This window comes from Rattus rattus, chromosome 8, assembly GCF_011064425.1.
Source record: "Rattus rattus isolate New Zealand chromosome 8, Rrattus_CSIRO_v1, whole genome shotgun sequence".
NCBI lineage: Eukaryota > Metazoa > Chordata > Mammalia > Rodentia > Muridae > Rattus > Rattus rattus.
The window spans coordinates 53,280,519-53,294,125 of NC_046161.1; the positions used below are offsets into that span (position 1 = coordinate 53,280,519).

The following is a 13,607-nucleotide window of genomic DNA, read 5'->3' on the forward strand; positions in this document are numbered from 1 at the left end:
GATGCAAATAAGAAGAATTATAAATGCTCTATTTCTCCTACAGGACCATCAACTCAAGGCACCAGGGCTCACAAAATGTAATACAAAAGATATACTGATATGACTTATTATAATAAAATGAGGAAAAAAGCAGGAAAATTATTTTGTCAAAAATGTTAAGTACATCAAAATAAGCAAAAATAGCTAAATAATTCAGTACTACCAAAAAGGAAGCAAGACTTAAAAATATGATTTGTATTGAGACCCTGTTTAAAAATTGAAGGGAGGGAGGGAGGGGAGGAGGGAGGGGGAGGGGGGAGGGAGGGAGGGAGGAGGGGAGGGAAGGGAGGAGGGAGGGAGGAAATGGGGGAGGAGGGAGGGAGGGGAGGGAGGAGGAGGGAGGGAGGAGGAGGAGTGGGAGGGAGGAGGGAGGGGGAGTGGGGGGGAGGGGAGGGGGTGGGGGAAGGGAGGGGGAGTGGGGGAAGGGAGGGAAGGGAGGGAGGGGTGGGGAAGGAGGGAGTGGGGAAGAGGAGGGAGGGGTTGGGGGAAGGGAGGGGTGGGGAAGGGGAGGAGTGGGGAGAGGGAGGGAGTGGGGGAGGGAGGAGGGAGGGAGGAGGGAGGGGGGGGGGAGGGAGTGGGGAAAGGGAGGGGGGGAGGAGGGGGAAGGGAGGGAGGGGGAGGGAGGGGGGGGAGGAGTGGGGAGGGAGGGAGGGAAAAGGAGGGAGGAGGGGTGGGGGAAGGGAGGAGGGGAGGGGAGGGGAAGGAGGGAGGGGGAGTGGGGAAGGGAGGGAGGGAGGGAGGAGGGAGGAGGGAGGGAAACAAAGGGGATGGATGGATGCTCAAATTTGGGTCCCAGTATCCAAATCAGGTTATAGACTTGCCATCTCCTCTAATTCCAACTCCAAGAGATCCAAACCCCTTTTCTGGTTTCCATGGACACCTGCACTCATATGCACGCATACACGCATACACATAATTAAAAAAACAATGTAACAAGCATTAACAACAAGATTGCCAGGCTGGAGAGATGGCTCAGTGGTACAGAGCACTGGCTGCTCTTTCAAAGGTGCTGAGTTTGTTTCCAAGCAACCATATGGCGACTCACAACAATCTATAATGGGGTCTGATGCCCTCTTCTGACATGCAAGCATACATACATATAGGGCACTCACATACATAAAATAAATAAAAATCTTAAAAATAAAAAAAAATCAACATTGCCCACGTTTATTATAATTCTGTATAACTGAAGCTCATCAGCATATTTACAATTCATGCCTTTTATTAACTGAGGATTCCAATGGGGCGGGGGATGACGAGAGAAAGGACCTTGGACACTGATAATTACTTTGGTTTTAGTTCTTGGATGATTAATAGGCAGTCATCTTACTGATTTATCAGATGATTCTCTTTGGATTTCCTATACAGATGATGCTGCTATTCATATACAATCTTTATCTTTCTTCTTTTTCCTTCTTCAGGCCATTAAATTAAATTCTTCATATTTTTCTGCAGTAGTAGGGCCTCATACAAAATAGGCAATTTCTGTCAATGTTTCCATATCCAGCCTTTTTAAATTTTTTATTTGAGGCAGTCTCACCAAGTTGCCCAGACTGGCTCTGAACTCTCTGTAGTTCAGTAAAGCTTGAACTTTTGATAATTATACCTCAGTCTCCCAAATAATTGGGATCATAGGTTTTGTGTCAACAGCCTGGCTCCTTATGTTATCAGAACTCTCACTGTATCTAAATGGTGGTGGTATCCACTACTTGTATTTGCAGTCTTGTGAAATGGGTTTCCTAATAAGTTGCCAGGGCTGGCTTCAAACCTAAGAGCTAAAGTGATGATTCTTTACTGTGTTTTGGTACTGAATATAATTGTGATATAAATTACGAGTATTACCTTTTTAGTTTACTAAGATTTTTTACTTTTACTTAATGTTTGGTAAATGTACAGTTTCACTAACTTCTATACTTATGTTTTGCTTTCTCTTCATTAATCTGCTAATGTATTAAGTACATAGATTAATTTTTCTTTTTTTTTTCCCCCCGGAGCTGAGGACCGAACCCAGGGCTTAGCAAGCACTCTACCACTGAGCTAAATCCCCAACCCCTAGATTAATTTTTCTTAATAATCTATTGCATTCCTAGGAGAAATTGTACTCCATTAATTCATTCAGTTATTTAAATATCTATTGATTCAACAGCTATTTTTATAATAAACATGATTTTCTTATGTTATCTTTACCTAATCCTTCTAGAGGAAGATAAGACTATTTTACTCTATTACATTCTATGATTATTGGCTTACTCTATTTCTAAACCTGTCCTTGGAAGGTGGGTAGGCAACTAAGAAATTTTCATCTCTAAACTTTTAAAACTACAGGTAAAAGAAGTACAATTATGTCCAATACCTCGACCCCTTTGATTTTGAGACTGTCTTTCTCTAAGCCCTAGGTATCCTTGAATTCCATTTGTAGATCAGGCTGGCCTCTACCTCAGAGATCCACTGACTCTGCCTCCCTACTGCTGGGATTTAAAGATATGTAGCACCACATACACTTCATTTAATTCTTATAACAGCCTTAAGGGATAAGTATGTTTGATTTGTACCTTTTCTTTCTCCATCACATTTACCAATACCTTATTTCTTGTTTAAGAGTAGTTGGTTCATAGCAAAAAGAAGCATGCCACCCTCCCCACACCACATTCCTTTACAAGTGCAACCTACTATCAAAATCCTACCAGAGAATGGTACATTCAATAACTCTATACTGACATCATCAGAGTCCATAATTTAGACGACATGCTTTGTTCTGTTAATAAACTGCCAGCCTTCCCATGTGGCTACACTGTCTTCCATTCCCAACCGCAATGAGTGAGTGCTCCTAATGTTTTATATTCTCCACCCAGTCAGTGCTGTGAGCAGTTTAGAGTCTCACTCTTCTCACAGCTTGTAGTAGTATCCCATTGTTTTAATATACATGGCACATCAGAGTTCACCCTCTTGTATATGGGTATTTTGTCTGTATCTATGTCTGTGTACCACACTCTGCAGTGTCCACGGAGGCCAGAAAATAGCATCAGATCCCCTGAAACTGGAGTTGCAGATGGTTGTGAGCTACCACCTAGTTCTAGGAATTGAACCTGGGTCCTCTGAAGAGCACCCAATGAATGTTTTTAACTGCCGCACCATATCTCCCATCCCTATGTTAAACATCTTTAAAATATGTTTATTTTCTATCACAGACATCCATGTCTGCTAAAGTTGCCAGCCCTTCCCTCTCTACTTCCTTCCCTTAACTTTAAGGATGATAAGGTTAGATATAAAGCTCAGACTGGTCTAGAACTCATTATATAATCAAGGCCTCTGATGCTTAGTCCTCTTGCTTCAACCTCCCAAAAGATAACATCATATGCATGTGCCAATAATGCCTGACCCTTTTTTTCCTTTTCCTTTGGAGACAGGGCTTCACTATGTAGTTTTGGCTGGACTTGAACTCAAGAGATTTGCCTGCCTCTGCCTCCCAAGCGCTGGAATTAAAGGTGCTGTGCTACCAGGCCAGCACTTAGCCAGCTTTTAATCAGGCTGTTGTTGAGTTCTAAGAGTTTTTTGTGTATTTGAGTTAAGAGTCCTTTCATTAACAGCTATCCTCTGACCTCTACATGACCATAAACACACACGTGCACACTTGCCCCTCAAAAAGAAATTTTTTATAGACCAGGGTGGTAGAGAGGAAGAAATAGTTTACTAATAAATTATCGTCAACTTATCAAGCTAAGGGGAAAGAGAAAAGGATAGGAAAGAACAAATGTGATAGTGTTCATGTTGTATAGAAAATGAATACAGATATTGTACCTAGTCTAAGCTTAGTTTCACATCTGTATGTATAAACTAATTACCAGGAAAAGTGAAACACAAAACATGGATGTTACTATAGATTAACAAAAGAAAAATCCAATAGTGTTAATAGAATAAACAAAAAATGACAGAGTACAACTTAACTAAAGCTAAACAAAAATTATCATATTTACAATTTTTAAGTTTTTAAAAAATCACCTGCATGTTATTTGATAAGGTTGTATCTAAAAGCAAATAACCCATGACAGGTGAATATTTAGAATTAGAAAGCACACAGAAATCAGACACTACAGAAATGTAAATATCACTAGGAGACAGATATTTTATACCAGTTTGATTTGTTTGTTGTTGCCATATGCCAGGTTTCAAATCTACCACTGAGCTATATTCTCAACCCTACACAGAAAAACAGTGTTTAAAGGGGCTGGAGAGAGAACTCAGTGGGTAAGAGCAACTGATGTCCTTGCAGAGGACCCAAGTTCAGGTCCCAGAACCCATTAGAAACTGTAACTCTAGTTTTAAGGGATCCCAACCTCTGGTCCCAAGGGTTCCTGCATTTATATATACAGATACATAAGCATACACACAAATTAAAATAAAATGAATATCTGTTAAAAATAGCACTTTAAGATTCAATTTGAAAAACCTTTAGGTTCCCAACAGTCTGTAAGAAATTTTTGTTGTTTTGCTATGTTTTGAGACACTGACACTTGTTCTGTAAACAAGACTGGCCTCAAACTCAGAAATGTCACTTGCCTCTGCCTCCTGCGTGCTCAAGGCGTGCATCACCACTATCCAGGTAGAAACCTGTTTTTTGTTTTGTTTTGTTTTTAATTCATATCATTTACATAAAATACTTAATTAAAAACTGTTTTCAACAGTGTTACAAAAGAAAACCCCAAGACTGTAATGTCAATTGAAAACTTTCTGTTAGGAGAGGTCTGAAATAAGCCTGAAAGCAAATGACAATAAAAATCAATACACATTTCAGGGAAGGGGGTCAAAGCAGCCAAGAAGCATTTATCCTTCACAAACACAGGGAAAGCTGAATGGAACGTTTAACACAAGTTTTAGGGACTAACAAACATATTCATGGCTTTGTATTACAAAGCTGAGTTGAATAACTTAACTCTCAAAACACTGTTATCAAGTAAGTGGAGGCAATAGTTTCTAGCCCTAAAAAACCTAGCAGGAGATAATTCATGGTGGCACATGTCTTTAGTCCCATCAGAGACAGTGACAGTGACAGTGACAGTGACAATGGCAGAGGCAGAGGCAGGGAGATCTATGTGAGTTTGCAGCCAGTCTGGTCTACATACAGAGGTAACATAGCCAAAGCCAGCCAGTGCTGTAGTAAGACTCTTTCTAAAAACAAAACAAAAACCAACAAAAACAAACTACCAGAAGTATAACATCAAAAAGTATCTAACAGATAATGGAGTCACTATTAAATTATAATTCAAATACATGGTGTATAAAGGAAGTTCTACTTCCAAAATCACTTAATATCTGACTTAAACAGCAACTTGAATATAAAATCAAATAGGAAAATGTTTCCATTCATTTTTCAGAACTTATATTCTCAGTTCCTAGTAAGCTGCAATTTTTACAATTAAGATTGCTTATAAAGCTGGTAAGAGTAAAAGGAAGCTGTTACCCTGACAAGAGCCACCAAATATCCAATTTAATGAACCAAGGGGGTAATTAATACTGTCAATCTCCAACTCAGTAACTTTTACTCTTTTAAAACTAGGCCGATTTTGAGAGGCAAACTTTATAAACAAACATCCAAGAGAACAGAACCCTGCTCTAAAATCAGAGCACCAAGCCAAGCATCTAGTTTGACAGCTAGGAGACCTAACCAATTTCTCATTTTCGTTTTTATTGAATAAATGTCATTTATATGCCTAATACAGATTTAACATCGATGAATAATATCTTAACTAAACTAATAGGGAGATCTTATGTGTTCCAAGAAAGTTTTTAAGTGGTTTGAAAATGTATTTTTAGTTTGTGATATTCAAGAAGATATATCTAATAAGCTGAGGTAAAGCCTACATTTCATTTCCAAAATAAAGCAGAACTTAACCTGATATTTCCTAAACACTAAGTTCACTGTAAAATTTTCAATGCAAGAAATTGTAGCAATTATTACTTACACATTGGTTTGCTTACATGCATACTATTAAATAAATCAGTTCTTGCTTATAAATTCAATTCAGTGGCTTTCTGTGTTACTTCTAAGTACAAAGCTAACAATATAGTTTCTTACCTTTCCATTAGCTTCTCTTTATCCCAATTGAAGTGGCTAAGGAGTATTCTCGTGATAGTTGCTGGATTCTGAAGGAGGAGGGGGGAAAAAAAACATTTTAAAGTAATTGTATCTCACTGGCTTTTTGTATGTGTGTGTATGTGTTTTGTTTTGTTTTGTTTTTTTCTGTGTAGTCTAGGCTGGCCTTGAATTCACAATTCTCTTGCTCCCAAATCCCAGGTGCTGGGACTGTTTGCATGCAACAAACCTAGCTCTTTCAGACATGTAAAAATAAAAACACAGGCTGGATTTCAAGTTCCCTGATAATGCATCAAAGTTTTCTGTCCTGATATATTTCTTTTCTACACCACTGCTGGAGCAAAAGGGCATTGCTGGGGGTTGGGGATTTAGCTCAGTGGTGGGGCGCTTGCCTAGCAAGTGCAAGGCCCTGGGTTCGGTCCTCAGCTCCAAAAAAAAAAAAAAAGGCATTGCTGTACCACTAAGTCCCACCCAAAATACCCTCTCCTACATATTTATGTTTCAAAAGAGATATAAAATTTACAAAATTTTAGTTTATTTAAATAGCTCACCATGTAATAGTACATCCTTTATAGGGTTCAAAATAAGCCAAAAAGAAAGAAAATGGCAAAGGAAATACTGTATTAAGCCAACTGAGGACCTACACTGATAACCCCAGCACACGGGAAACTGAGGAAAAAGTCCATACTATATAACAAAATCCTATTTTAAGACGCAAACCAAAAGTATCAGGCATTGATTAAAATTAATTTGTTGTACAGAGCATCTAACAGACTATCACATCAGCACTCTAAATGTAATTAATAAAACCTGTAAGCCCATATGTATCAAACAGTTTAAAGGAATCCAAAGTTCGTATACTTTACATATATTTAACTAAACCAACAAAACATCTGTGCCATGTAACAACACATATGTGTTCTTGGGTGCTCTTTCATATCAGGTTATTTACAGAAGTAACGCTAAAACTCTGAAGTAAAGTCTGCTGTTGTCACAGATATCCCCATGTCTCACTAAACTAGCAAGCTTAACTATCTGAGCACACTTCCTAACTTCCAGCACAATGAGGCCTGATGTGGTAGCTCACCTGTGATCTCAACATTGGGGAGGCTAAAGCGAGACTGCCGAGTTCCACGTTAGTTTATGCCACAGAATGAGGCCCTGTCACAAAACCAGAAACCAATGGATAGTAAAAGGTCAGGGAATCCTGACATGTTCAAAGACATGAAAGCACTGCACAGTGTAGGAAGCAGAGCTTAAACTCAGGTCTGTTTTCACTCGTTTCATGTACAAATTTCTATATCAAAGAGCAGTGCAAAAATACCTCTGTAGCCTCTTTCACTGTGGTTAATAATGGTATTAATGAAGTGTTGACTTAAAATAATCTAATAAGAGTGTCATTAACAATCAAATTATACACCTCCACTAAACAGTGTTCCTGAAAGTTTTAGGAATTAAGTTTCAACTTACAAAGGAAACTGAAAGGATAACAAAGGTCGCTAGTGCCTCTTCTGAGTTCTAATAGCAATAGGTTATTGTAGCCGACTGCTGGTTTTATCAAAACCTTCTACAGAAGGTTTTCTTGACTCCTAGGTTCAATCTCACATTATTTAATAAAGTATGAGGCAAGTTCACCTGGAAGCACTCACTGCCAAATGACTTAGATGACTGCTTCAGAGTAACTGGCTGGCTAATCACTGTAAGTAAACTTGGTAAAGAGAGCTGCTGTGAAATTGTATCTATCACAATGATTCTATAACAGGACATATATTAACTACATTATACAGCTTACTTAAGTCTCAAAGCACTCTGTAAACCAGGCACTGGCTCACGCCTGTTACATGAGCACTCCCAAAGTCAGGACGAGAATTACTGCAGGGCTAAAGCCAACCTAAGATATATATATTGAGTTCCATCCATAATGAATGTTAAGGCCCTGTTTCAAAAAGCAAAAACAAAAAAGAAAAAAAAAGCACTCTGAAAGCACACTTTACTGGCTAGCTTGTTTTTTACATTTTTGTTTTTAAGAAAGACCTGCATCTAAGCATGTAATAGTCTCTTGCTTAGCCTCCCAAGTGCTAGGATCACAGACCCACTCTCTTCATGCCTAACTTTAAAAACCTTTGTAAATATGAGAAAAATAGAATTAGGTTACAAAACCTCACCTCGGGGTTGGGATTTAGCTCAGTGGTAGAGCGCTTGCCTAGGAAGCGCAAGGCCCTGGGTTCGGTCCCCAGCTCCGAAAAAAAAGAATCAAAAAAAAAAAAAAAAAACCTCACCTCAGGCATTAAGCAGGACGCCTGTAAACCTAAACTGTGATAGTCTGTCCTTACTGCTCCTTTCATTATACCAGGGAGCAGAACCAGAAGGACTATTACTAACCCATAACTGTAACTGGTCATGTACTAACAGCCTTTACATTCCCCACCAAAAGGTTATTCAGAACAAGGTGGAAGGAAGAGCAGTCAGAATACAAGGAAGCACTAGGAACTTCTTGAGGGGCTAAAAAAAGTTCTGTATTTTGAATGTCACATAAAAGTAACCTATGGATACAGCAGGCCCTGGCAGCGGTATGTATGTTTCAAGATCCCCAGTGGATGTCTCAACTGCAAACAATGGCAAAGTCTGAAATACAGGAACTGGAAAACATCATCGATTGATGATACACCCAATTGGGTTAAGAACACACAAACCCTAAAACTAAAACAGAAACTGGTCCTCGGTTGTGACAAACAAGCCTGACCGTGTGTTTGAGAGAGGATTGTGGCAACATTTGAACTTCGGATTGTCTTGGGGTTTCTTTTATTTTTTTCCATCTTTATTAAATTGGGTATTTCTTATTTACATTTCAATTGTTATTACCTTTCCCAGTTTCCAGGCAAACATCCCCTTAACCTCTCCCCCTCCCCTTTGATGTGGGTGTTCCCCTCCCCATCCTCCTCCCATTACCGCCCTCCCTCCAACAAGCACACTCACTGAGGGTTCAGTCTTGGCTTTAGTATACATGCTGCCTAAGCGAGCACTGTCTTGGGGTTTCTATTGCTGTGATAATTGAGAGAATTTATTCCATTTTACAGTCCATCATCTTCAGAAATCAAGAAAGGGGTTCAAGACAAGAACCTGGAGGAAGGAACTGATGCACAGGCCAAAGAGGAATGCTGCTTGCTTTACTGTCTTTTCCCCCATGGTTTGCTCAGCCTACTTTCCTATAACATCTAGGACCTCCAAGCCAGGAGTGGAGCGTCCCACAAGTGAGCTGACCTTCCATATAAATCAATCAATCAAAAAAAAAAAAAAAAAAAAAAAAAAAAAAAAGCTCTCTTGCTTCTTGTTCTTTCCCTTTCCCTCTTCCCCTCTGTCCCTTCTCTCCTTATTCCCTTGCCCCCTCCCACCTCGTGCTCATGGCCGGCCTCTACTCCTCTCCTCTTCTACTCTTCTTCTCTCATTAAACCTCTCCACGTGGAGAAAACACACACACACACACACACACACACACCACGGCCTTTGTTCACAGGCAAATGTACTTGCACATTTCCTCAGTTAAAGCTCCCTTATGTCATATGAAGCTGACATAAAACTAGCCAGCAGTTTGGAAAAGCCACTCAGTACTCAGAACTAGGTAAGAGTGTTCAGAGTTGTGCAGACAACAGAATAGAAACCTTGCTTGTGAAGTTTCAGAAGTAAGTTTTGAGAGTCCCTTCAAGACTCTATTGGAGCTGGGCACAGTGGTCCATGCCTTTAATCCCAGCACACAGGAGACAGAGGCTAGGGCTGGAGAATCTCTGACTTTGAGGCCAGTCTGAAATATATGGCAAGTTCCAAGACTGCTTGCTAGTACTACACAGAAAGGCCCTGACTCTATCAGAGCCACCTGAAATTGAATTAACATCTATGCTTCTGGTCAACAGGAGCTTTAGAATCAGCTGTGATTAACAAGAGACCAGACCACTAAAGCGAAAACCTCTGCTTGGATAATAAAATTGATGATGGTCAGCTAAGGGTTAACAATCAGCTGTGCTCAAGAGGACAACAGAAACACTGACGCTCAAAATCTTCTGGGAAATGTTTCCTCGGAGTCAGCTTACAGAAGCTGTGGTCCAGAGAGGGCTAAGCATTTACTGTGATTTTCCACCTTCGGCCTGCAGAGTAGCTGGGAGAACTTCACGCTGGCAGTCGAACCTCATAATACGTAAGCATTTCCCAGGTGGTACTGGTTTTGAAGACTTGAGGAATCATGTAAAAAGGAGGCCTGCCATCATGTGGCAGGGCCACAGTCCTTGAAGAGTCCAGGAAAGGTAAAGGTCAGCTCAGCAACAGCAGAGACCCCAACATTTTGAAGATGCTGGTACCATGAGACAACCACAAGGACAGCAGCAGCTGTGAAGTGAAGCCAGCCTGAGCCAAGGAAACAAGCTGCTGTGTTGCCAACAGCAGAGCTGGAGAAATGAAGCCCTAGGGAGCCCAGAAGATCATTACTGAATCCTCATGGACTTGGGTTTTGCCTTGATTTTAACTGTGCCCAGATTCTTCCCTCTTGGATGATTTAGCTTATTTTTTTCACAAGTTAAGACACTTTGGAATTTTAGGGAAACTCTAAATATTTTAGAGAAACTTCGGATGGTTTAAAGAGACTGTTTGAATTTATTTTTATTTTTTTAGAAACAGTATGTATGCCTTTGCTAGAATTAAAGGTGTACACCACTACACCCAACTGTATGTTTGGATTTGGGGGTGGAAGAATGTGGGACTTTTAAATTTTTTTATTTTATTTTGTAATATTTTATATCGTGCTATGGATATGAAATGTTGGGGGCATATAAGAAAAGTTCTAGTTGAATAATGTTTGTGTGTCCAGCTGACAATGGGTCAATTATTACAGCTAGCTTTATGTCAAACTGACACAAGCTAGAGTCATCTGAGAAAATAGAACCTCCTCATTAAGAAAACTCCACCAGGACAGCAAATGCTGGCAAGGATGTGGAGAAAGAGGAACACTCCTCCATTGTTGGTGGGATTGCAGACTGGTACAACCATTCTGGAAATCAGTCTGGAGATTCCTCAGAAAATTGGACATTGAACTACCTGAGGACCCAGCTCTTGGGCATATACCCAAAAGATGCTCCACCATATAACAAAGACACATGCTCCACTATGTTCATAGCAGCCTTATTTATAATAGCCAGAAGCTGGAAAGAACCCAGATGCCCTTCAACAGAGGAATGGATACAGAAAATGTGGTACACCTACACAATGGAATATTACTCAGCTATCGAAAACAATGACTTTATGAAATTCATAGGCAAATGGATGGAACTGGAAAATATCATCCTGAGTGAGGTAACCCAATCACAGAAAAACACACATGGTATGCACTCATTGATAAGTGGCTATTAGCCCAAATGCTTGAATTACCCTAGATGCACAGAACACATGAAACTCAAGATGGATGACCAAATGCGAATGCTTCACTCCTTCTTTAAAAGGGGAACAAGAATACCCTTGGCAGGGAATAGGGAGGCAAAGTTTAGAACAGAGGCAGAAGGAACACCCATTCAGAACCTGCCCCACATGTGGCCCATACATATACAGCCACACAATTAGATAAGATGGATGAAGCAAAGAAGTGCAGGCCGACAGGAACCAGATGTAGATCTCTCCTGAGAGACACACCCAGAATACAGCAAATACATAGGCGAATGCCAGCAGCAAATCACTGAACTGAGAATGGGACCCCCGTTGAAGGAATCATAGAAAGGACTGAAGAGCTTGAAGGGGCTCGAGACCCCATATGAACAACAATGCCAACCAACCAGAGCTTCCAGGGACTAAGCCACTACCCAAAGACTATACATGGACTGACCCTGGGCTCCAACCTCATAGGTAGCAATGAATAGCCTAGTAAGGGCACCAGTGGAAGGGGAAGCCCTTGGTCCTGCCAAGACTGAAGACCCAGTGAACATGATTGTTGGGGGAGGGCAGTAATGGGGGGAGGAATGGGGAGGGGAACACCCATATAGAAGGGGAGGGGGAGGATTAGGGGGATGTTGGCCCGGAAACTGGGAAGGGGAATAACAACCGAAATGTAAATAAGAAATACTCAAGTTAATAAAGATTTAAAAAAAAGAAAGAAAGAAAAGAAAAGAAAGAAAACTCCACCAGATTGGCCTGTGAAGAAGCCTGTGAGATATTTTTTGATTGGTTGGTTGGTTGGTTGACTGATTTGGGATGACCCAGGTTACTGTGGGCAGTGCCAAACCTGGTAGGCAATCATAGCAACAGAAATCTTAACTAAGACATTATGCATGTATGAATATGTACACACATAGGGGCAGGGGGCAAATGTGTACAAACAACTAACAGAGGCCCAAAGAACCTTGAAAATAAACAGCAGGTAGACTGTATGGTGGGAAGGTAAAGAACAACCAAATGAAATGGTAGTGAAGCTGCCTGGAGGAGCAAGCCTGTAATCCCCAATACTCAGGAAGCTATAGTTCACAGGTTTAAATGCCAGTCAGGGCAAATGAAAAGATTTTTAAAAGGCTAGGATCAACCTCAGTGGTAATGTGCTTGCCCACAATATAACAGTCCCTGAATCCAATCTTCAGTACTGCAAATTCAGACAGATGGACAGAAAGAGGTAAGATAGCGTTGAATGTCCCATTAGGTTTTCTCCTGGTTTTGACCCAAGTATGCACCATAGAGAAACTGTACAGTGATATATCACTGTGACTGAAGCTGATATGAGGCACATATAAAGACTTACAGGAGATGCTTTCAGAACAAATTACAATACAAATCACTACTGAAGTTCTAGAATCAACACCCCTACATAGGAATAGAGGCAAATACAAACCTAGCACAGTCTTTAAAGGCTAACAGGTAATGGAACTCTGCTTGTACAAGATGAGAAAGAACTTGCAGTTGTAGTCTACCTAGGATGACTTGTCTACTAAAACAAATTAAGTGTCCAAGATAGAATTCAAATCACCAGAAAAAGCAAAAACAAATTCTTACTGATTCTCAAAGGAGACCATAAAAGTTCATTTTTAGATATTACAATCATCAAAGAATTTCAGGGGCCAGTGAGTTGGCTGGCTCAGTATGGTAAAGGTTTGCCTCCAAACCTGATGATGTGAGTTCTGGGGATGGAAGGTCAGAAGGTGGAAAGAAGGAGAAAACTCCCACACATTACCACCTTCTGACTTAACACCCCAAAACACACACATACAAACAGAATTAGAAAAAAAATGTAAACAGTGAAACAGTCACCTCTTAAGAGTGAACATCTGAAACTTAAGTCAAACTAAGTCAAGAAAGAAACATGGACTACAGAAAAAAGCAACAAGGGTAAATATCTAATTATTATGAGCTACTTTTCTGTGTTTTTATTTAACTTGGTACAATTACTATCTCTTTTACTCCTGAATTCTTCAAAGCATAAAACTGTCAAACCAAAAATTGTTATCACATTAAAGGA

General features: G+C 40.2%; 1 protein-coding gene across 2 annotated transcripts in view; it reads right to left on the bottom strand.

The window, feature by feature from the left end:
• Positions 1-13,607, bottom strand: part of Arih1 (ariadne RBR E3 ubiquitin protein ligase 1) — a 99,976-nt gene that overhangs the window by 59,396 nt on the left and 26,973 nt on the right. For both annotated transcript variants that reach the window (XM_032909512.1, XM_032909513.1), the window contains one exon: positions 6,113-6,180. In XM_032909512.1, coding sequence (XP_032765403.1) covers positions 6,113-6,180 — 68 coding nt within the window. The remainder of the gene's footprint in view (positions 1-6,112; positions 6,181-13,607) is intronic.